At 50.6% G+C, this 21397-nt stretch overlaps 1 protein-coding gene across 6 annotated transcripts in view; it reads left to right on the plus strand.

Annotated features, from left to right (window-relative positions):
* The window catches only part of MARK4 (microtubule affinity regulating kinase 4), an 80205-nt gene that overhangs the window by 20208 nt on the left and 38600 nt on the right, over positions 1–21397 (plus strand). For all 6 annotated transcript variants that reach the window (XM_083455085.1, XM_083455087.1, XM_083455086.1 and 3 more), the window contains exon 2: positions 18740–19006. In XM_083455085.1, the coding sequence (XP_083311211.1) occupies positions 18740–19006 (267 nt within the window). The remainder of the gene's footprint in view (positions 1–18739; positions 19007–21397) is intronic.

Here is a 21397-nt window from a genome sequence, read left to right on the forward strand (position 1 = left end):
TGGTGGTTCCAATTTTTTAAATCATTTTTATTAATATTCCAATTAAAAACATCCAATTAATATATCCACTCATCCAATTAAAATAAAAAACTAAAAAAATTATAATTATTGATTTTTCGGAGCTCCCCATAGTCTGGACCTCTGAAGCATATCACCACATCTCAGTCCTGCCTCTCGTTGGTGGTTCCAAGTTACCCCACTTAAATTGTGGCTTTGTGGAGTCCTGCCGTGGGCTCTGAAGGCGGCACCTCCTCGCCCCCAGACAAGTTGCCATCTTATCGGCTGCTTCCTCCCAAAGCAATCTCCGCTGCCCCAGAGCACGGTGCGTAATGGGTCACAGAAAGGGGCTTTGTTCTCATTGGAAACAAGTAAACCGAAGAGTTGCGCATCGTTGGGGCTGCTTCTTCCCAGATAAACCTTCACCGCTGGTGGGAAAATGCTCTCTTGAAAGCCCCCCCCCAGGGCCCGTCAGCTGAGCAAAATGCAAAGCGTAGTGTGGCCTTCTGCATCGCAGAGAGAACCTCGTACGCTCCCCACCCCCCAAAAAAATCCCAGGCAGGCAGAAAAAAAGACGAGGTTATTTATTTATTTCTGTATTGCATTTATACCCCACTTGCCCCCCCTCCAAGGAGCTCAAGGTGAGCGCACATCGCTCCCCTCCTCCCCATGTCTTCTTCACGACAACCCTGTGGGGTAGGTTAGGCTGAGAGATACAGTGATGGGCATCACCTAGGCCAGTTTCGTGGCCTAAATTGTGCGTGGGGCGGGATTTGAACTCTGCTCTCTCCCAAATCCAAGGGACGCGGGTGGCGCTGTGGGTAAAACCACTGAGCCTCTTGGACTTGCCGATCAGAAGGTCGGCGGTTCGGATCCCCGCGACGGGGTGAGCTCCCGTTGCTCGGTCCCTGCTCCTGCCAACCTAGCAGTTCGAAAGCACGTCAAAGTGCAAGTAGATAAATAGGTACCGCTCCGGCGGGAAGGTAAATGGCGTTTCCGTGCGCTGCTCTGGTTCGCCAGAAGCGGCTTCGTCATGCTGGCCACATGACCCGGAAGCTGTACGCTGGCTCCCTCGGCCAGTAAAGCGAGATGAGCACCGCAACCCCAGAGCCGGCCACAACTGGACCTAGTGGTCAGGGGTCCCTTTACCTTTACCTCTCCCAAGTCCTAGTCTGACTCTAACCAGTGCCCCACAGTGGCTCTCAGTGGCTGGTAGGCTGTGCCCGGCTTGGTGGGCACCACCATGGGCAAGTCTGGGTACAGTCATACCTCAGCTTACAGCCGCTTCAGGTTGCGTATTTTCAGGTTGCGGACTGCCGAAACCTGGAAGTACCAGAACGAGTCACTTCCGGGTTCCGGCGGTTGTGCAGAAGCGCTAAATTGCGCTTTGCGCATGCGCAGAGGTGCCAAATCTCAACCCGCGCATGTGCAGACTCAGGTTGTGAACGCTGCGGGTTTCAAACGTGCATCCCGCACGGATCATGTTCGCCACTCGAGCGTCCACTGTTTTGGTAAAGGGGCAGGTGTCTCAGGCCATGCACAGAGCTAATAGAATCATCAAATTGTGCATTTGGAGTATAGCATCTAGATCAAGGGAAGTAATAGTGCCACTGTATTCTGCTCTGGTCAGACCTCACCTGGAGTACTGTGTCCAGTTCTGGGCACCACAGTTCAAGAAGGACACTGACAAACTGGAACGTGTCCAGAGGAGGGCAACCAAAATGGTCCAAGGCCTGGAAACGATGCCTTATGAGGAACGGCTAAGGGAGCTGGGCATGTTTAGCCTGGAGAAGAGGAGGTTAAGGGGTGATATGATAGCCATGTTCAAATATATAAAAGGATGTCACATAGAGGAGGGAGAAAGGTGGTTTTCTGCTGCTCCAGAGAAGCGGACACGGAGCAATGGATCCAAACTACAAGAAAGAAGATTCCACCTCAACATTAGGAAGAACTTCCTGACAGTAAGAGCTGTTCGACGGTGGAATTTGCTGCCAAGGAGTATGGTGGAGTCTCCTTCTTTGGAGGTCTTTAAGCAGAGGCTTGACAACCATATGTCAGGAGTGCTCTGATGGTGTTTCCTGCTTGGCAGGGGGTTGGACTCGATGGCCCTTGTGGTCTCTTCCAACTCTAGGATTCTATGATTCTATGGAAGGGTCCCCAAGGGGCATCTAGTCCAGCCCGCTGCAATGCAGGAATCTCAGACAGATGGCCACCCTCCCTCTGCTTAAAAACGTTCCCATGAAGTCCATTTCCCTGTCCAACAGACTCCCTCGGAAGGTGGTCATCTTCCTCCCAAGACAGCCACCAAGGACAGCCTCCGTACCACCAGACAAATTAGATGTAGCTGAGATTTCGGAACAGGTGTACCTCCCTCTGGGGACTCAGTGGCTGAACAGCTGCTTGGCATGCAGAAAGCCACAACCTCGAACTCTGGCATTTGTAGTGATGCAATCTCACTTTGCAAGTCTGGCCAAGACCCCCCCCCCCCATTTGCAAGAGACCCCAGGGAGCCTGCGGGAGCAAGCAGTTCTGAACTTGATGGACCAGTGGTCTGAGTCAGTATGACAACAGCAACACAGCTATCCCTGCTCTGTTTAGCCGGTAGGGTCATAGTCTATTATTATTATTTTTATTTATTAGAACAGGGCACTCTAATGTGAGTTATCTCTCGCTAGGACTACTGAAATGCGCTCTATGTGGGGCTACCTTTGAAGGTGACTCAGAAACTACAACTAATACAGAATGTGGCAGCTAGACTGGTGACTGGGAGCGGCCGCCGAGACCACATAAGACCAGTCCTGAGAGATCTGCATTGGCTCCCAGTATGTTTCCGAGCACTATTCAATGTTGGTGTTGACCTTTAAAGCCCTAAGCGGCTTCGGTCCAGTATACCTGAAGGAGCGTCTCCACCCCCATTGTTCTTCCCAGACACTGAGGTCCAGCTCCGAGGGCCTTCTGGCGGTTCCCTCATTGCGAGAAGCGAGGTTACATGGAACCAAGCAGAGGGCCTTCTCAGTGGTGGCACCCACCCTGTGGAATGTCCTTCCATCAGATGTCAAGGAAATAAACAACTATTTGACATTTAGAAGACATCTGAAGGCAGCCCTTTTAAGCTTTTAATGTTTAATTGTTGTTTAGTCGCTTAGTCGTGTCCGACTCTTCGTGACCCCATGGACCAGAGCACGCCAGGCACTCCTGTCTTCCACTGCCTCCTGCAGTTTGGTCAAACTCATGCTGGTAGCTTTGAGAACACTGTCCAACCATTTCGTCCTCTGTCGTCCCCTTCTCCTTGTGCCCTCAGTCTAATAGGTTATTGTATTTTAGTGTTCTGTTGGAAGCCGCCCAGAGTGGCTGGGGAAACCCATCCGGATGGGCGGGGTATAAAGTCTAGATAGATTTCTTCTGGACCTGGAGGTTCCATTATAATTTAGTTCTAGGGTCTTAGGGGTATTTGGCCACTGTGATAAAGGGATGCTGGACTATCAGCCAGGCTCTTTGTGGGTTCTTAGGCCAAGGAGGTTTGAAATGGCTGTTCTCTCTCGGGTGCATCAGCGCCTGCCCTCCATCCTCCTGAAAGACCCATGGCAAGAGGGGCACACGCCCTGAGTTCAGGATCGGCCCTTTGAACCATCAGCAGAAGAAGGTACTGCTGTTCTTTCCCCAGGAAGGAGCTGCTAGCTGCAGAGTTTTACGGTGGGATTGCAGCGAGTTTTCGGGGAGCTCAGAGAGGTTGTGGCCGCAGCTGCCACAACCAGTGGAGCCGACCTGGCAGTGGTCATAAGAACCACCTTGTGCAATTAAGAGGCTGCCGGCTGGGTGCGCGGCTAGGGGACCCGTGTGACGCAGAGGCTGCCTGCCTTAGCACTTCCTTCCTTGTTCCTTTGTGTGACATTACTGACCTCTGAATGCTCCCCAGTCCCCACCCTGTTTCTCTGCCACCTGCAAAAACGGCAACACCAGCCAGTTGCGGCTGTCACGATGGCTTGATTCTGGCAAGCCCTACCTTAAGCTGCCCTTGCAAGAGCTGAGGTGCGTGGCTGCTCAGGATTAGCAAAGTTGCTTCGCAAGGGAGCCTTGTACTGGCTGTTAGGTATATGCAGAGAGAAAGGTGGACTTAAAACACAAGGAAAGAAAAAGTCACTCTCCAATGCATCTCCCAGTCAGCAATTTATCCAGCTCAATTTACTTCGAGGTCAATACACAAATATGTCACTGTGACTTAATACACAGCAATTACCTTTTTAAGAAAGTGGGATTTCGGAATCTCTAGTTTTAAATGTTGCTTTACATGATTATGTGTATTTTTCCCCCTAGCATTTTTAATGATGACATAACAGAAGCTGCGGTACACGGCTGGCGCTGTGGGTTAAACCGCAGAGCCTAGAACTTGCCGATCAGAAGGTCGGCGGTTCGAATCCCCGCGACAGGGTGAGCTCCCATTGCTCAGTCCCTGCTCCTGCCAACCTAGCAGTTCAAAAGCGCAAAGTGCAAGTAGATAAATAGGTACTGCTCTGGCGGGAAGGTAAACGGCGTTTCCGTACGCTGCTCTGGTTCGCCAGAAGCGGCTTAGTCCTGCTGGCCACATGACCCGGAAGCTGTACGCTGGCTCCCTTGGCCAGTAAAGCGAGATGAGCACCGCAACCCCAGAGTCGGCCACGACTGGACCTAATGGTCAGGGGTCCCCTTACCCTTTACCTTTAACAGAAGCGGCATGTGGAAGATTCCAGATAGATAAAATAAAGCACGCAGTTAAACTGCGGAACTCCCTGCCACAGTGATGGCCATCAGCCTAGATGGCTTTAAAAGAGGACGAGACAAATTCATGGAGGAAGAGAGGGCTATCAATGGCTACCAGCCAGGATGGATGTCCTCTGGCCTCCACAGTTGGAGGCAGCAATGCATTTGAATACCAGTTGCTAGAAACCCCAGTGCTCAAATCCTACTGGCCAGGTTCCCATCGGGGAATCTGCTTGGCCACTGTGAGAACAGGATTCTGGATTTGATGGGACCTTGGCCTGTTTTTATGTTCGCCTTTCCCTCCTTTTCCAAACACATTTAGGAACAGGATAATAATGATGATGATGATGATGATGATGATGATGATGATGATAATAATAATATATTATTTATTCCCCAGCCACTCTGGGCGGCTTCCAACAGAACACTAAAGTACAATAACCTATTCAACATTAAAAGCTTCCCTGAACAGGGTTGCCTTCCAATGTCTTCTAAAAGTCTGGTAGTAGTTGTTCTCTTTGACATCTGGTGGGAGGGCGTTCCACAGGGCGGGTGCCACCACCGAGAAGGCCCTCTGCCTGGTTCCCTGTAGCTTCGCTTCTCACAGCGAGGGAACCGCCAGAAGGCCCTCGGTGCTGGACCTCAGTGTCCGGGCAGAATGATGGAGGTGGAGACGCTCCTTCAAGTATGCTGGACCGAGGCCGTTTAGGGCTTTACAGGTCAGCACCAACACTTTGAATTGTGCTCGGAAACGTATGGGATGGGAGCGAGTAGCCTTGGGACCAGCCCATCAGCCACAGACCACGAGCCTCTGAGCAGAGCCGCCATCAAGACGGCTTGCTTTGAAATAACCATTGCAAGGATGGCTAACCCTCCCTTTGTCTGCCCAGCCCATAACTTCTTGCTGCTACCGACGTCTTGCAGGCTGGATGGAGAGCAGCAACGGGCTCAGGGCTCCAAGCCCAGGCCCTGATCCTTCTCACAAACGCTCTTGTGGCATTTACCGTCCTCCGCTGTGCGATGAGCAGAGCGACTGGTGGCTGCAGCACAGCTTGTCTCCCTGCGCCGGGTCTGCCTTCTCTGCCACGCTCAGAGAAAGCGCCTTCTGAGGCAGAAAAATGCGCCTCCCGGCTCTCTCGTCGTTCAGTCCACTCAAGGAAGAAATGGGGCAGAAAAGGGTTCCTTTGTGTGTGTGGAGAAGGGAAGGCCGGTGTGTGTGTGTGTGTGTGTGTGTGTGTGTGTTGCAATGTGTCCTTTGGAGACAAAATTTGCTTGCACAGATTCCTCTGGTCTTCACGTTGACAACATTTCCATTTACGGTTCCTGCTGGAATAATAATAATAATAATAATAATAATAATAATAATAATTTTTATTTATACCCCGCCCTCCCCAGCCAAGGCCGGGCTCAGAGCGGCTTACAAGCAATAATAAAAACAAGATGAATGATTACAACTTAAAAACAAAAGTAAAGTACAACATTAAAATAATGGAACATTAAAATATTAAAATGTAGCCTCATCGCAGGAGGAGAAGGAAAAGAAAAAAGAAAGAGAGGGAGGGAGGGAATAAAAATGGCTCCAAGCCAAAGGCCAGGCGGAACAACTCTGTCTTACAGGCCCTGCGGAAAGAAATCAGATCCTGCAGGGCCCTGGTCTCATGAGACAGAGCGTTCCACCAGGCCGGAGCCAGAGTTGAAAAGGCCCTGGCTCTGGTTGAAGCCAATCTGACTTCCTTAGGGCCTGGGACCACTAGGGTGTTGTTATTTATAGCAGTTTGGGAAGGGGCGAGTCTTGTCCGATTCATGCTTGTCTGTTTTGAAACTAGGCAGCAGGTTTCACAGAGTTGTAGCTTTGCAAGCCACCCAAAGGACATCTAGTCCAACCCCGTTGCAATGCAGGAAATGTTGCCAGCCTCTCATTCCCTAAGGAGTATCAAAAGGGCACCTGCTCCCACTCAGCCTTTGAGGACGTTCCTTCGGGGGGGGGGGGGGCTCCCCACCCACTGAGGGATTCCAGCGAGATTTTTTGAGATTTTGGGGCCAACCTAAAAAAATATTTCATTTTGCCCAACAGTGATGTGTCTTTATCTGCCTCCTGTGTTTACGGCTTTTATAAGAGGGCTCTCCATCACTGGAGATTTGCAAGCAGAGGTTAGACGGCCACCTGTCAGGGATTATTTGTGACCCTTGCATTGCCGGGGTTGGACTAGATGGCCCTTGGGTTCCCTTCCACGATCCTGTGAATATGATTTTTAATGCTGCGCCGACAGCTGACATTCCTTTTGCTTTCCAATTGTCGCACAAGGGCCTTGTTAGCCGCTTTGAAACCCTGTTTTAGAAAACCAGGTATAAATACGTAAGTGGTTTTAAAATAGGATTAGGCTGATTAATTCGGGATGAGGCTATCAATGGCTGCTCACCACAATGGCTGTGTTTTGCCTACCTGGCCCTTCAGAGGAGGGGAGGAGCCACAGGTGAGAACAGAATGCAGGATCAGATGGTTGAGCCCTTGGCTTGATCCATCCAACAGGCTCCTCTCAGCTTCTCATGCCAATCAATCAATCAATCAATCAATCATTTTATTATACGGTCACACACCTACTAACAAATTCTTACATCCCCAAGCTGGATTTCTGAGATCCAGCTTTCCCCCCCAACCTGGTACTTTGCCCCCTTAGTGCCATGGGGTGTTTGGAGTTATGTCTAGGCCAGGCACCCCCAAACTCGGCCCTCCAGCTGATTTGGGACTACAGTTCCCATCATTCCTGACCGCTAGTCCTGTTAGCTAGGGATGATGGGAGTTGTAGTCCCAAAACAGCTGGAGGGCCGAGTTTGGGGGTGCCTGGTCTAGGCCTTTGGAACCATCAACATGAGCAGGTTCTGGGCTCAGCGAAGGGTGATGGCTGGCGTTTAATTTGATTAGAGGCAGGGACAGAGAGAGCATTTGGAGATATCTAGCGGCCATAATGCAGTTTTGGGTGGGAATACTCCGCAGCTATTCAGCAGTGAGGTCGATGACATTTTGGGGGTCATTTATCTGCCCGGAGCCACAGAGTGAAGAGTGACTGCTGGCAAGTACCGGTGGATTCATCTGGTCAGACTCCTAGGACCGACCCCCTCAGATAGCAACTGCTGGAGGGGGGGTGGACCTGTTGACAACCCCCCCCCCCAGCCGTTCCTCCTAAACCTCCCTGTCAATTGTGCATGGTTAGGGGTCAGAGTAAGGCTACCCCACCACCAGGGCTGAAAGAAGATGCAACTGCTGGTCTAGTCAGCTTCCGCATGTGGAATTGAGAACGGGTGGGCACCATCTTGCCCTTCTCAGGGAGCAAAACACCCTGGGCTGACACTTCTTGCTCCACATTTTCCATACTTCAGCTTGGACTACTGCAATGCGCTCTACGTGGGGCTACCTTTGAAGGTGACCCGGAAACTACAACTAATCCAGAATGTGGCAGCTAGACTGGTGACTGGGATTGGCCGCCGAGACCACTTAACACCGGTCTTGAAAGACCTACATTGGCTCCCAGTACGTTTCCGAGCACAATTCAAAGTGTTGGTGCTGACCTTGAAAGCCCTAAATGGCCTCAAAGGCCCAGTACACCTGAAGGAGCGTCTCCACCCCCATTGTCCATCCCAGACACTGAGGTCCCGCTCTGAGGGCCTTCTGGCGGTTCCCTCATTGCAAGAAGCCAAGTTACAGGGAACCAGGCAGAGGGCCTTCTCGGTAGTGGCACCCGCCCTGTGGAATGCCCTCCCATCAGATGTCAAAGAGATAACTACCTGACATTTAGAAGACATCTGAAGGCAGCCCTGTTCAGGGAAGTTTTTAATGTTCAACATTTTAATGTATTTTTAATCTTTGTTGGAAGCTGCCCAGAGTGGCTGGGGAAGCCCAGCCAGATGGGCGGGGTACAAATAATAAATTATTATTATTATTATTATTGGATCCTGCTTGCAGGTTTCCGACTAGGGCATCTGGCTGGCCCCTGAGGGAACACAATGCTGGACTAGATGGTCCTCTGGCCTGATCCAGCAGCCTCTTCAGGTGGCCCCACCTGGCCTGGGATGGTAGACACATAGTTCAGTCCATAGAGTGCCAGGCTCTTAATCTTAGGGTAGATTAATGCCACGTAGAGCGCATTGCAGTAGTCCAAGTGGGAGATAACCAGAGCATGCACCACTCTGGCAAGACAGTCCAAGGGCAGGCAGGGTCTCATCCTGCGTACCAGATGGAGCAGGTAAACAGCTGCCCTGGGCACAGAATTGACCTGTGCCTCCATGGACAGCTGGGAGTCCAAAATGACTCCCAGGCTGTGCACCTGGTCCTTCAGGGGCACAGTTACCCCATTCAGGACCAGGGAGTCCTCCACACCTGCCCGCCTCCTGTCTCCCAAGAGCTCCCTCCTTTCCTGTGATTTCCAGCAACTGGGATTCAGAAGCATTTCTGCCCTCTCCTTCTCCATGAATTTGCCCTTTCCTCTTTTAAAGCTGTCTAGGTTGGTGGCCGTCACTGAATCCTGTGGCAGGGAGTTCCACTGTTTAACGTTTAGCCAAAATACGAACGTTGAGCTGGAATCTGCTTCCCTGCCACGTTCACCCTCTCTTGGTTCTTCTTCTGCCCCCCGGAGGGCAACCCAGAGGGGCAAGCCTGCTCTTGCCCTGTGCTGGGGCGGACGGGGAGGGTCTCCTTGTGTCGTGGCAGCAGGTTCGAGACCGACGAAAGGAAATTCGGATGCCACGATACCAAGTCATCTCCCACAGGACTTCATGGCGGCTGCTTCCTTTGGTGGCTCTCTCTTGAAAAAATGTAGACAAAGTCATAAAGGACAATGTCTGTCGATGCCTATTAGTCATGATGGCTAAGAATAGAACCTCTGTATCCAGAACCAGTATACCTCCCACATCCAGTGGGCTTGCGTTTGGCTGCTTTTACTTCCTGCTGTTGTTTCAAGGGATGTTTTTAACTGTTAATTGATGGTTTCGTCTTCGTCCGCCCCTTTGAGCTCTTAGAGGGAAGGCAGGGGATAAATGTGTTAAATATTCCCCCCCCCCCAATCTTAATCGTCGTGTTTCCTAGCCCAAACATAGCCCAACCTTTTCAACTATTCCTCCGAGGACTTCAGGCCTCATCTATTCTGGGCTCCCTCCTTCTCACAAGTGTTGACAGGCAGCTACCAGGGTTTCTCTTTCCTTTGCCCCCCCCCCCCCCCAAAAAAATACATGTAGGGTTGCCAACATTTTTGCTCGCTTTGCTCCTGTGCCGTTACCAGCTGCCTGAGATGCAGATAGCTTAGCTGGCGAAGCTTTTACTGGCCGCTTTTTCTCTGTGCCTGGAAAAGTTTCGCCGGCTGAAATGTCAACATCTAAGGCTGCTTTTAAAGCCAGCTGAGCAGGACACACTAAATAAAATAAAATAAAATCAATTTCGCAACTATGTGGTCTTGCGGCAAACCAAGCAGGAGAGGACTGCGTTGCGGGGGGGGGGGTTAGATGACTCTTGGGGTGCCTCTGTGATTCTGTGACTGTCCTGGGTTATTATAGAGGGAAAGGCAAGCACTCTGTTTATCTGCTGAAGCTGTTTATTCTACTGAAGCCTCCTTTTGCTTGTTCAAACACGTTCGAAAGTGGGATGAAATGAAGATGTGAATCTATGCCTTGGTTCTAGCCCAGGGGTCAGCAAACTTTTTCAGCCGGGGGCCGGTCCACTGTCCCTCAGACCTTGTGGGGGCCGGACTATATTTTGGGGAAAAAATTTAAAATGAACAAATGCCTATGCCCCACAAATAACCCAGAGGTGCATTTTAAATAAAAGCACACAATCTACTCATGTAAAAACATGCTGATTCCCAGAACGTCCGCAGGCCGGATTTAGAAGGCGATTGGGTTGGATCCGGCCCCCGGGCCTTAGTTTGCTCACCCATATTCTAGCCTAACCCTAACCCTCACCCTCGCCAGATGTTTGGAACTACAACTCCCATCAGCCCTAATTGGCATGCCCAGAGGCATGATGGGAATTGTAGACCAACATCAGGATGGGAAAGACTCACCTGCTGCCAACGGGCAGAATAGAATCATAGAATTGCAGGGTTGGAAGGGACCAGGAGGGTCATCTAGTCCAACCCGCTACAAGGCAGGATTTTTTTTGGCTCGAACCCACAACCCAGAGATTAAGAACTTCATGCTCTGCCGCCCAAGCTATAATCAAGAGGCAGCTGTGAGGTGGAGGCTTCAAGGCCTTTGGGGATGTTCGTGTGGCTTGTGGCTTTGTATGCTGAAAGCTGCGGGTTCAACCTCTGGGTGGGGCTTCAAAAAAAGTCCTCTTCTGCCTGAAACCCTGGGGAGCAGCTGCCAGTCTGAATAAGCATCACTGGGTTCGATAGGCAGTGTGGTGCAGTGGTGAGAGTGTCGGAGTAGGACCCAGGAGACAGCAGGGTTCAAATCTTTGCTTGGCCCAGAAGTGACATTGGTGGCCACTCTGTGCCTCTCAGCCCAACCTACCTCACAGGGTTGTGGTGAGGATTCAATGAGGAAAGGGGGAGAGCAACATATACCACCATGGTCTCCTTGGGAGAAGAGGATGGGATATAAATACAATTGTTGTTTAGTTGTGTCCGACTCTTTGTGACCCCCTGGACCAGAGCACGCCAGGCACTCCTGTCTTCCACTGCCTCCCACAGTTTGGTCAAACTCATGTTGGCAGCTTCGAGAACACTGTCCCACCATCTCTGTCGTCCCCTTCTCCTTGGGCCCTCCATCTTTCCCGACATCAGGGTCTTTTCCAGGGAGTCTTCTCTTCTCATGAGGTGGCCAAAGTCTTGGAGCCTCAGCTTCAGGATCTGTCCTTCCAGTGAGCACTCAGGGCTGATTTCCTTCAGAATGGAGAGGTTTGATCTTCTTGCAGTACATGGGACTCTCAAGAGTCTCCTCCGGCACCATAACTCAAAAGCATCAGTTCTTCGGCGATCAGCTGGCGATCCTTCACGGATCCCTGCCTTGCCGTGGCGAAGGGGCTTGAGTAACTCAGAGAAGCTATGAGCTATGCCGAGCAGGGCCACCCAAGACGGACAGGTCATAGTGGAGAGTTTTGACCAAACGTGATCCACCTGGAGGAGGAACTGGCAAGCCACTCCAGTATCCCTGCCAAGGAAACTCCATGGACAAAGACAACGGGGATATAAATAAATTAATAAACAAGTAATAGCAGAGGGACGTGATCAATGGCAGCTTCCTTGGGCAGGAAAAAAAGAAAGCAGTGCAGAGTTGAACTGTGGAACTCACTGCCACAGGAGGAGGCAGGGAAGGCTGCCAACCTAGATGGCTTTAAAAGAGGATTAGTGGGAAGTGCTACCGGTGGCATCCTGCCATGATGCCAATCTGCAGTTGGAGGCAGCCGTTCTTCTGAATCCCAGTTTCCGGAATCCACAAGACGGTCCTTTGTTCGAGTCCTGCTTTCTGGTTTCTCCCAGGCACCTGTGAGAACAGGAGGCTGGACCAGCAGAGCCATTGGCCTGATCCTGCAGGCTCCTCGCTTGCATCTCCTGGGGAAAACCTGAGTACTGGTCCCTGCTCCCTGCTCCATCAGGGTGGCAAGTGGCGCTTCGCTGAACTTGGCCAGGATCCAGCCTCTAATAAGCACCTTTCCACCTTTCAACAAGCTTCCCTCGGATGGGACAAAAGGGGACCCGCCTTTTCTCTTTCCTGCGAACCGGCCGGGCTTTGTGGCTGCGCCCTGCCTTTCAGGTTGGTTCTCATACCAACCCACTCTCTTTGCTCGCCAATTTTAGGAAGAGCCGGGCTTGCCTTCCGCAGGCCTGGATTCGTAACTGGTTGGTGGAGATTTTTCTTCCCCCTTTCCGCAGACAAGGCTGAGTCAAAAGGAGCGAAGCGGTCGGTTGGCAAGCCCACTGGGGATCAGGGTGTGTGTGTGTGTGTGTGTTGTGTGTGTCTTTCTCAGCTGCCACTCCAGAAAGAGCAAAACTTCATTCAAGCAACTCTGCAGTCTGGCACTCTCAGGTTGCCATGGTCTCTATCATGGGTAGGCAAACTAAGGCCCGGGGCCGGATCCTGCCCAATCGCCTTCTAAATCTGGCCTGCAGGCAGTCCAGGAATCAGCATGTTTTTACATGAGTAGAATGTGTCCTTTTATTTAAAACGCATCTCTTGGTTATTTGTGGGGCATAGGAATTCGTTCATTTTTTCTCCCAAAATATAGTCTGGTCCAACACATGGTCTGAGGGACAGTGGATCGGCCCCCTGCTGAAAAAGTTTGCTGACTCCTGGTCTCTATTGTGGGTAGGTGAACTAAGGCCCAGGGGCCGGATCCGGCCCAATCACCTTCTAAATCCGGCCTGGGGATGGTCCGGGAATCAGCGTGTTTTTACATGAGTAGAATGTGTCCTTTTATTTAAAATGCATCTCTGGGTGATTTGTGGGGCATAGGAATTCGTTCACCCCCCCCTCCAAAAAATATAGTCCGGCCCCCCACAAGGTCTGAGGGACAGTGGACCGGCCCCCTGCTGAAAAAGTTTGCTGACCCCTGGTCTCTGTGATAGATGGCTTTTGCGGCGGCTTAAAAAGCAAGCCCAGTCACTATGTTCTGCGGCTAGTGTAGCCAAGGCAGTGCGCACCAATGGTTGCTAAACAGCACCTCTCTTCATCCCTGACCATTGAACATGTGTTAGCTGGGGCTTATGGGAGTTGGAGTCACATGGAAGAGGGAATAAGCTTGTTTTCTGCTGCTCTGGGGGGTAAGACTTGAACCCGTGGCTTCAAGTAACAAAAAGGGAGATTCTGACGAAACATCAGGAAGAGCTTTCTGACAGTAGGAGCTGTTTGACCATTCGATGGAAGGTGGTGGACACTCCTTCCCTGGAGATTTTTAAGCAGAGGTTGGATGGCCATCTGCCATCGATTCTTTAGCTGAGATTCCTGCATTGCTGGGGGTTGGACTGGATGACCTTTGGGTGTCCCTTCCAACTACAGTTTTGTAGCTCTACGATTCTAGCTGCCCACGAATGAATGGAGCTGCATGCCGGGAGATTCGGAACAGATAAAAGAAAACCCTTCTTCACACAATGTGTAGTTAAACTGCGGAACTCCCTGCCACTGTAGGCAGTGATGGTCACCAGCTGGATGGCTTTAAAGGGGGACAAGACAAATTCGTGGAGAAAAGAGCTGACAATGGCTACTAGCCACAATGGCTATGCTGTGGTCAGAGGCAGCAATGCTTCTCGATACCTACAGGACCGCCTCTCCTGGTATGCCCCGCGGAAGACCTTAAGATCCACAAATGACAACATTTTGGAGGTCCCAGGTTGCAAGGTGGTTAGATTGGTCTCAACTGGGCCAGGGCCTTTTCAGTACTGGCCCCGACTTGGTGGAACGCTCTGTCATAAGAGACCAGAGCCCTGTGGGACTTGACATCTTTCCGCAGGGCCTGCAAGACAGAGCTGTTCCACCTGGCCTTTGGTTTGGACTCAGTCTGACCCTTATGTTTCCCTCCCCTTAAGGTTTTGATCTATGCGCTACTTTTAAAATGAGGATCTGGCAGGAAGGTAAACGGCGTTTCCGTGCGCTGCTCTGGTTCACCAGAAGCGGCTTAGTCCTGCTGGCCACATGACCTGGAAGCTGTACGCCGGCTTCCTCGGCCAATAAAGCAAGATGAGCGCCGCAACCCCAGAGTCAGCCACGACTGGACCTAACGGTCAGGGGTCCCTTTACCTTTACCCATGGGAGAAGGTCTGTTAAATTCAAGAAGGATTTCAGAACCACAGTTAAAACGACCTCCTGGTTGTTGGTGCCCATTGGAATCTGATTTTTGAAAATACGTTGTCTGTTTGAAGCTAGTTTCGAACTGGAGGTCCTGTTTCTAGCGTTTGTGTTTCTGATTCGCAGATTCAAATCCAGGTTTTCTTGATTCCTAAAAAGACGTTATGTGCTGGGATTCCTCCGGCTTGCCAAGGGGAAGGTCTCTGGGATGGGGCACTAGGCAGCCTCCTCTCCCGGCCTGTGCCAGGCAGTTAAGATTGGGCCTCGGAAGCATTCCTGTGGCTCTTGATCTCCATAATCTCCTCGGACTTAAAGATCTTTTGCTGTCTAAGCTTGTTAAGGCGAACGGCCTCCTAGGGGAGTTTTCTGGGACGTGGGCTTGCCAGGCCGGGATGCCTCCGTGAACCCGGGCCGGGTGCAATCGCAGCTCTGCCAACGGTGCTGAGATCGCAAGCGGGCACAAAGAACACCTTTTAACCTTTCCTTGCAGTTTATTATTATCAATTGGAGTTGGGGGAGGCTTCAACATAGCTGTCAGCCGTCCCTTATTTGGCGGGACAGTCCCTTATTCCAGCGCCGTGTCCCGCTGCTGTCCCTGATTGATGATGCCCCTTAAATTTCCCGGGTTTCAAAGGAAGCAGCTCCTCTCCCTCCCTCCCTGCCGGCCAGGGAGGAGGGAGGCTCCAACTGTGTTGCTTGGCTGCGTTGCTCACCCAATAAGGAGTCTCAGAACGACTGGGGGGTGGAGTTTGCATGCCTTGTGCCGATCAAATCGGCCGGGTTGCCTGGGGACTCGCCTTTGCTCAGCGCTTCCCAGCGGAGAGGTGACGGTGGTTTTCCTTGCTGCATCCCCTTTGCTGGGTTGCTGCACTGTGGGAACCACCGCTTGAGGCTTCGTTTGGCTGCTGGTTGACTAAAATCCCTTATTTTGGCTGCTGATCCCTTATTTTCGAGGCTGCTGGTCCCTTATTTTCAAATCTGTAAGTTGACAGCTATGGGCTTCAATGGATACCTATCTTTCTCTCATCATGGGACCCAAGGCCTTGGACAGGTAGTTTTGAGGGCGTCACCTGCTAGTAGATTGGCAGGACCCGTATCTGCTTCTTCGGTAAACAGCTGGGCACGTGGACCTGTAAGCCAGTGGTTCAAAGGTGATGAGACCTGAGGACCAGCAACATCTGGGCTGGGGTAATTTTACGGTCACCAACCTAGCAGTTCGAAAGCACCCCCGGGGGCAAGTAGATAAATAGGGACCGCTTATTAGCGGGAAGGTAAACGGCGTTCTGTGTGCGGCTCTGGCTCGCCAGAGCAGCGATGTCACGCTGGCCACGTGACCCGGAAGTGTCTCCGGACAGCGCTGGCCCCCGGCCTCTTGAGTGAGATGGGCGCACAACCCTAGAGTCTGTAAGACTGGCCCGTACGGGCAGGGGTACCTTTACCTTTACCTTTAATTTTACGGTCACACGCAAGGACCAATGTGGTATTTATTTATAAAACATATTGGTGCACCGCTGTGCCAAAGAATATGAAGGTATTAAAGCAGTTGTTTGTTTTGTTTAGTCATGTCCGACTCTTCGTGACCCCCTGGACCAGAGCACGCCAGGCACTCCTCTCTTCCACTGCCTCCCGCAGTTTGGTCAAACTCATGCTGGTATCTTCGAGAACACTGTCCAACCATCTCGTCCTCCGTTGTCCCCTTCTCCTTGTGCCCTCCATCTTTCCCAACATCAGGGTCTTTTCCAGGGAGTCTTCTCTTCTCATGAGGTGGCCAAAGTATTGGAGCCTCAGCTTCAGGATCTGTCCTTCCAGTGAGCACTCAGGGCTGATTTCCTTCAGAATGGAGAGGTTTGATCTTCTTGCAGTCCATGGGACTCTCAAGAGTCTCCTCCAACACCATAATTCAAAAGCATCAATTCTTCGGCGATCAGCCTTCTTTATGGTCCAGCTCTCACTTCCACACATCACTACGGGGAGTTAGCAGTTAGCAGCAGAAAAACACAAAAACCATCTAATAAAATCCGTAAAGAAGTTAAGAGTTTTGAAACAGGTGTCAAATAACCGGTGTGGGGAAGATGTATTCTTAATCGCCTGCCTAGGCCTGGCAGAACAGAAATGGGCTCTGTGGGAATCTAAAAGTTGGCACAGAAGCCGCCTGCCAAATCTCTAGTGGCAGAGAGTTGCACAGGACTTGGTTTCTTTCTCTGATCTTCTGGCGGGGTCTGTGTGTCCCTCCTTGCTGCTGCAGTCAGTAGACCATCTGCTGCACCGCTGCTATGATACAGATGGTCCTGAGTTCAAAACTCCATGACATCTCCAGGCAGGGCTTGGGGAGAGAGCTGCAGCTGTCAGTTAGAGCAGACATTACTGAGTTCGGTGAGTTAGTACAAAGCAGCTGTCAGAATGTTCCTACGACCCCACCAACTCCTGGACAACTACAGTGGCACTGGTTGGCAGAGGGGAGGAAGATTTGGCAAAAAATGGGGGGTTGGAGCTTGTGGGCAGAATGAATGACCCCCCTACCCATAAATTTACAGCAAGAAGCGTGAAGAGGGCCAACTGCCAGTCTGGCCCTGCTCTGAATCCTTTGCCCATTTGTGGGGATTTTTTAAAATCTCTTTTATTCAATTTTACATTATACATTTAAATTCAAACATTGATCATAATCAACATTTAGCATTCCCTGAATCCTTAGACTCCACCCCCATGGTTTCCATTATCAAACATTTTCTATTGCATCATATATTTTCTCTATTTTTCTTAAAATAACCCATTATTACCTTAGTTTTTAATAGATTACAAGCATTACTCTAATCCTGCCAAAGTCTTTAGTTGTTTTACAGTGTTCTCTTAAGTAAATTGTAATTCCCCTCCCCATTCCTTCTTAAAGTTTCTGTTTGGTTTCTGATTTTCCCGGGCCATTTCGGCATAGTCCATCATCTTCATCAACCATTCGTCTCCGGTCGGGACTTTATCTTCTTTCCATCTCTGGGCCACTATCTGCTGTCATCGCATACACGAATAATCATTTCTGCTCCTTTGGTATCTCTGCATCTAGAATTCCTTGTAAAAAAAGCTTCTGGTTTCCCCCCACAAATGTTATTTTAAATATTTTTTTTCAACTCATTATATATCACTCATTATATATTGTATCAATAGGGACGCAGGTGGTGCTGTGGGTTAAACCACAGAGCCTAGGACTTGCCGATCAAAAGGTCGGCAGTTTGAATCCCCGCAACGGGGTGAGCTCCCGTTGCTCTGTCCCTGCTCCCGCCAACCTAGCAGTTCGAAAGCACGTCAAAGTGCAAGTAGATCAATAGATACCACTCCGGCGGGAAGGTAAACGGCGTTTCCGTGCACTGCTCTGGTTCGCCAGAAGCGGCTTAGTCATGCTGGCCACATGACCCGGAAGCTGTCTGTGGACAAACACCGGCTCCCTCGGCCTATAGAGTGAGATGAGCGTGCAACCCAGAGTCGTCTACGACTGGACTTAACTGTCAGAGGTCCTTTACCTTATACAGTCATACCTCGAGTTACAGACGCTTCCGGTTGTGTTTTTTCAGGTTAAAGGTAAAGGTACCCCTGCCCGTACGGGCCAGTCTTGGCAGACTCTAGGGTTGTGCGCCCATCTCACTCAAGAGGCCGGGGGCCAGCGCTGTCCGGAGACACTTCCGGGTCACGTGGCCAGTGTGACATCGCTGCTCTGGTGAGCCAGAGCCGCACACGGAAACGCCGTTTACCTTCCCGCTAGTAAGCGGTCCCTATTTATCTACTTGCACCCGGGAGTGCTTTCGAACTGCTAGGTTGGCAGGCGCTGGGACCGAACAACGGGCGCGCACCCCGCCACAGGGATTCGAACCGCTGACCTTTCGATCGGCAAGCCCTAGGCGCTGAGGCTTTTACCCACAGCGCCACCCGCGTCCCCAATTTTTCAGGTTACGGACCGCCAAAACCCGGAAGTACCGGAACGGGTTACCTCCGGGTTTCAGCGGTCACGCATGCACAGAAGCACTAAATCACACTTCGCGCATGCGCAAAAGCACTGAATCTCAACTCGCGTGTGCGCAGCTGCGGGTTGCAAACGTGCACCCCGCACGGATCATGTTGGCGACCCCAGCGTCCACTGTATATTGTATCCCATGTGGTGATGGACGTGCAAGATAACAAAAGCATTCTGGGAAATGATATATCCTTTGCCCCTTCGTATGTAACGTCTCCGTCTTCCATTTCTCCCCAGCACCAGCGCTGCCCGGTGGTCACCCTCGACCCGCCCCCCGCCCCGGCGACGCCTCCGCTGTCCCCGCAGCCCTCCACCCTGGCCAGCAGCCGCTCGGAAAAGGGCTCGTCATGGTCCAGCCGCTCCCTGGGCGCCCGCTGCCGCAACTCCATCGCCTCCTGCGCCGACGAGCAGCCCCACATTGGCAACTACCGGCTCCTCAAGACCATCGGGAAGGGAAACTTCGCCAAGGTCAAGCTGGCCAGGCACATCCTGACAGGAAGGGAGGTAAGCGGGGGCCGGAAGGGGCACAAGGATGGGCGAGAAGGGTTAATTGATTGATTGATGGATGGATGTATGAGTTAGGCTCACTCACAGGCCGCTTCCCACCAGCTTACAGCAAGCATTCGAAACATCGAAATGCAAGCAGGTGAACACAGAGCACGTCAGCAAATTCAAAAATCAGCTACTTAACCGGCACAGAATAAATTGAATTGCCGTATGCACACACATAAACATATTTTCTGGGTTTAAGTACAACATACAGTGGTACCTCGGGTTGCTGACGGGATCCGTTCCGGAGCTCCAAACGGATCCTAAGGAATTATATATATAAATATATAAAAGGATGTCACCTAGAGGAGGGAGAAAGGTTGTTTTCTGCTGCTCCAGAGAAGTGGACATGGAGCAATGGATCCAAACTACAAGAAAGAAGATTCCACCTAAACATTAGGAAGAACTTCCTGACAGTAAGAGCTGTTTGACAGTGGAATTTGCTGCCAAGGAGTGTGGTGGAGTCTCCTTCTTTGGAGGTCTTTAAGCAGAGGCTTGACAACCATATGTCAGGAGTGCTCTGGTGGTGGTTCCTGCTTGGCAGGGGGTTGGACTCGATGGCCCTTGTGGTCTCTTCCAACTCTATGATTCTATGATTCTATGATTTTGCAACTGGAGGCTCTTGTTCTGCGCATGCACGCGGCGCAATTTAGCGCTTCTGTGCATGCGGCGAAACCTGGAAAAACACTTCCTGGTTTGCCGCGGACGTATTCCAAAGGATACATAACCAAAGGTGACCATAAGCAGTAATATGCTGTTGTTATGTGGGTGAGGCAGAAGGGGTCTCTGGAGGAAAAAGGAGGGGGAAGGTTGCCTTTGGCAGGAGCCTAAAAACACTCATTGCAGCAGGAAATCTTGTCTGGTGGGCTGCCGCAAGGCTGGGTCATTCTGTCCCCCCTCAGGGGTCCCCAAAGCACAGGACTCCGGTTGCCGATTTATAAACCAGCTCATAGCCTACTGGAGCAGTGCAGAACAAGCCAAGATAAACTGCGGAAGGTTACTAACTCGGTGAACTCAGAGCAATAAAACCCTTTCTGCAATTGTGGCAGCTAATATTCCATAAAATGACTCCGGTCACACTCCAGGGGAAGCCTTCTTGAACAAAATGTCTTGAGCAGACACCTCAGATAGCAAGGCGCTTGTTGAATCTCGGTTTCTGGACTGATTCTGAAAGTCCACCCGTTTGCCGCAGTTCTCGCGCCACCAAATTTTGGAGGAGGCCCTGGTGATGCTTCTGTTTTTTATATTTATATATATATATATATATATATATATATATATATATATAATTCAATTTTACATAAAAAACAACAAAGAAAAACAAAGCAACGGACAATACACAAAAAACATACACAATTACACTTACACAAACATAAGATACCAAAAACAACAAAAATAAAAACAATCTTATCTTCATAATAGTCTTGCATTAACTTGTTTCTCTGACTTCCCCAAATCTCCCATCCCTGTATTCCAAATCATACAATTAAACAACAAATCCCTTCCCTCTTTCATATTTAAACTCTTTTCTTGATTTAAATATCATAATTTAGTTTGTTCAGTACTTAAAACTTAAAGTATTGAGTCTTCTAATCTTTAAGATTTTAAGCCAATAACCTTATACATTCAATCTGATATTATTCTAACATTCATTAGTCTTATAGTGTTTCTGTAAATATTCTTTAAACTTCCTCCAGTCTTCTTTCACCGGCGATGCTTCTGAATCCCAGTTGCTGGAAACCGCAGGAGGGGAGAGTTGCTCTTGTGCTTGGATCCTGCTCGGCAGCTTCCCTGGTTGGCCACTGTGAGAACAGGAATCTGGCCTGATCCAGCAGCAGGATCTTTGTATCTTCTCATGGAACCTCCAGCTTCACGGGCAGTCTATCTGCGCGAACAGGATGCCAGGCTAGGCAGGCCTCTGGGAAGTTGGGTTCCTTCTTTGTGTGTCCAGAACTCACGCCCTGTCGCAAGGGCCCTGATTGCCACAAATCAATGCATAGAACAAGTTATTGGAAATACCAAATGCAGTGGTACCTCTGGTTGTGAAAAGGATCCGTTCCGGAGGCCCGTTCGCAACATGAAAAGAGTGCAACCCGCAGCGGCGCCTCTGCGCATGTGCGGGTTGTGATTTGCCACTTCAGTGCATGCGCATGACGTCATTTTGCGCTTCTGCACATGCATGCGCGAGCGGCGAAACCTAGAAGTAACCCTTTCCGGTACTTCCGGGTTGCTGTGGGACGTAACTTGAAAAAAACGTACAGTGGTACCTCGGGTTAAGTACTTAATTCGTTCCGGAGGTCCGTACTTAACCTGAAACTGTTCTTAACCTGAAGCACCACTTTAGCT

This window comes from Podarcis tiliguerta, assembly GCF_965153285.1.
Source record: "Podarcis tiliguerta genome assembly, chromosome: 8".
Taxonomy (NCBI): Eukaryota; Metazoa; Chordata; class Lepidosauria; order Squamata; family Lacertidae; genus Podarcis; species Podarcis tiliguerta.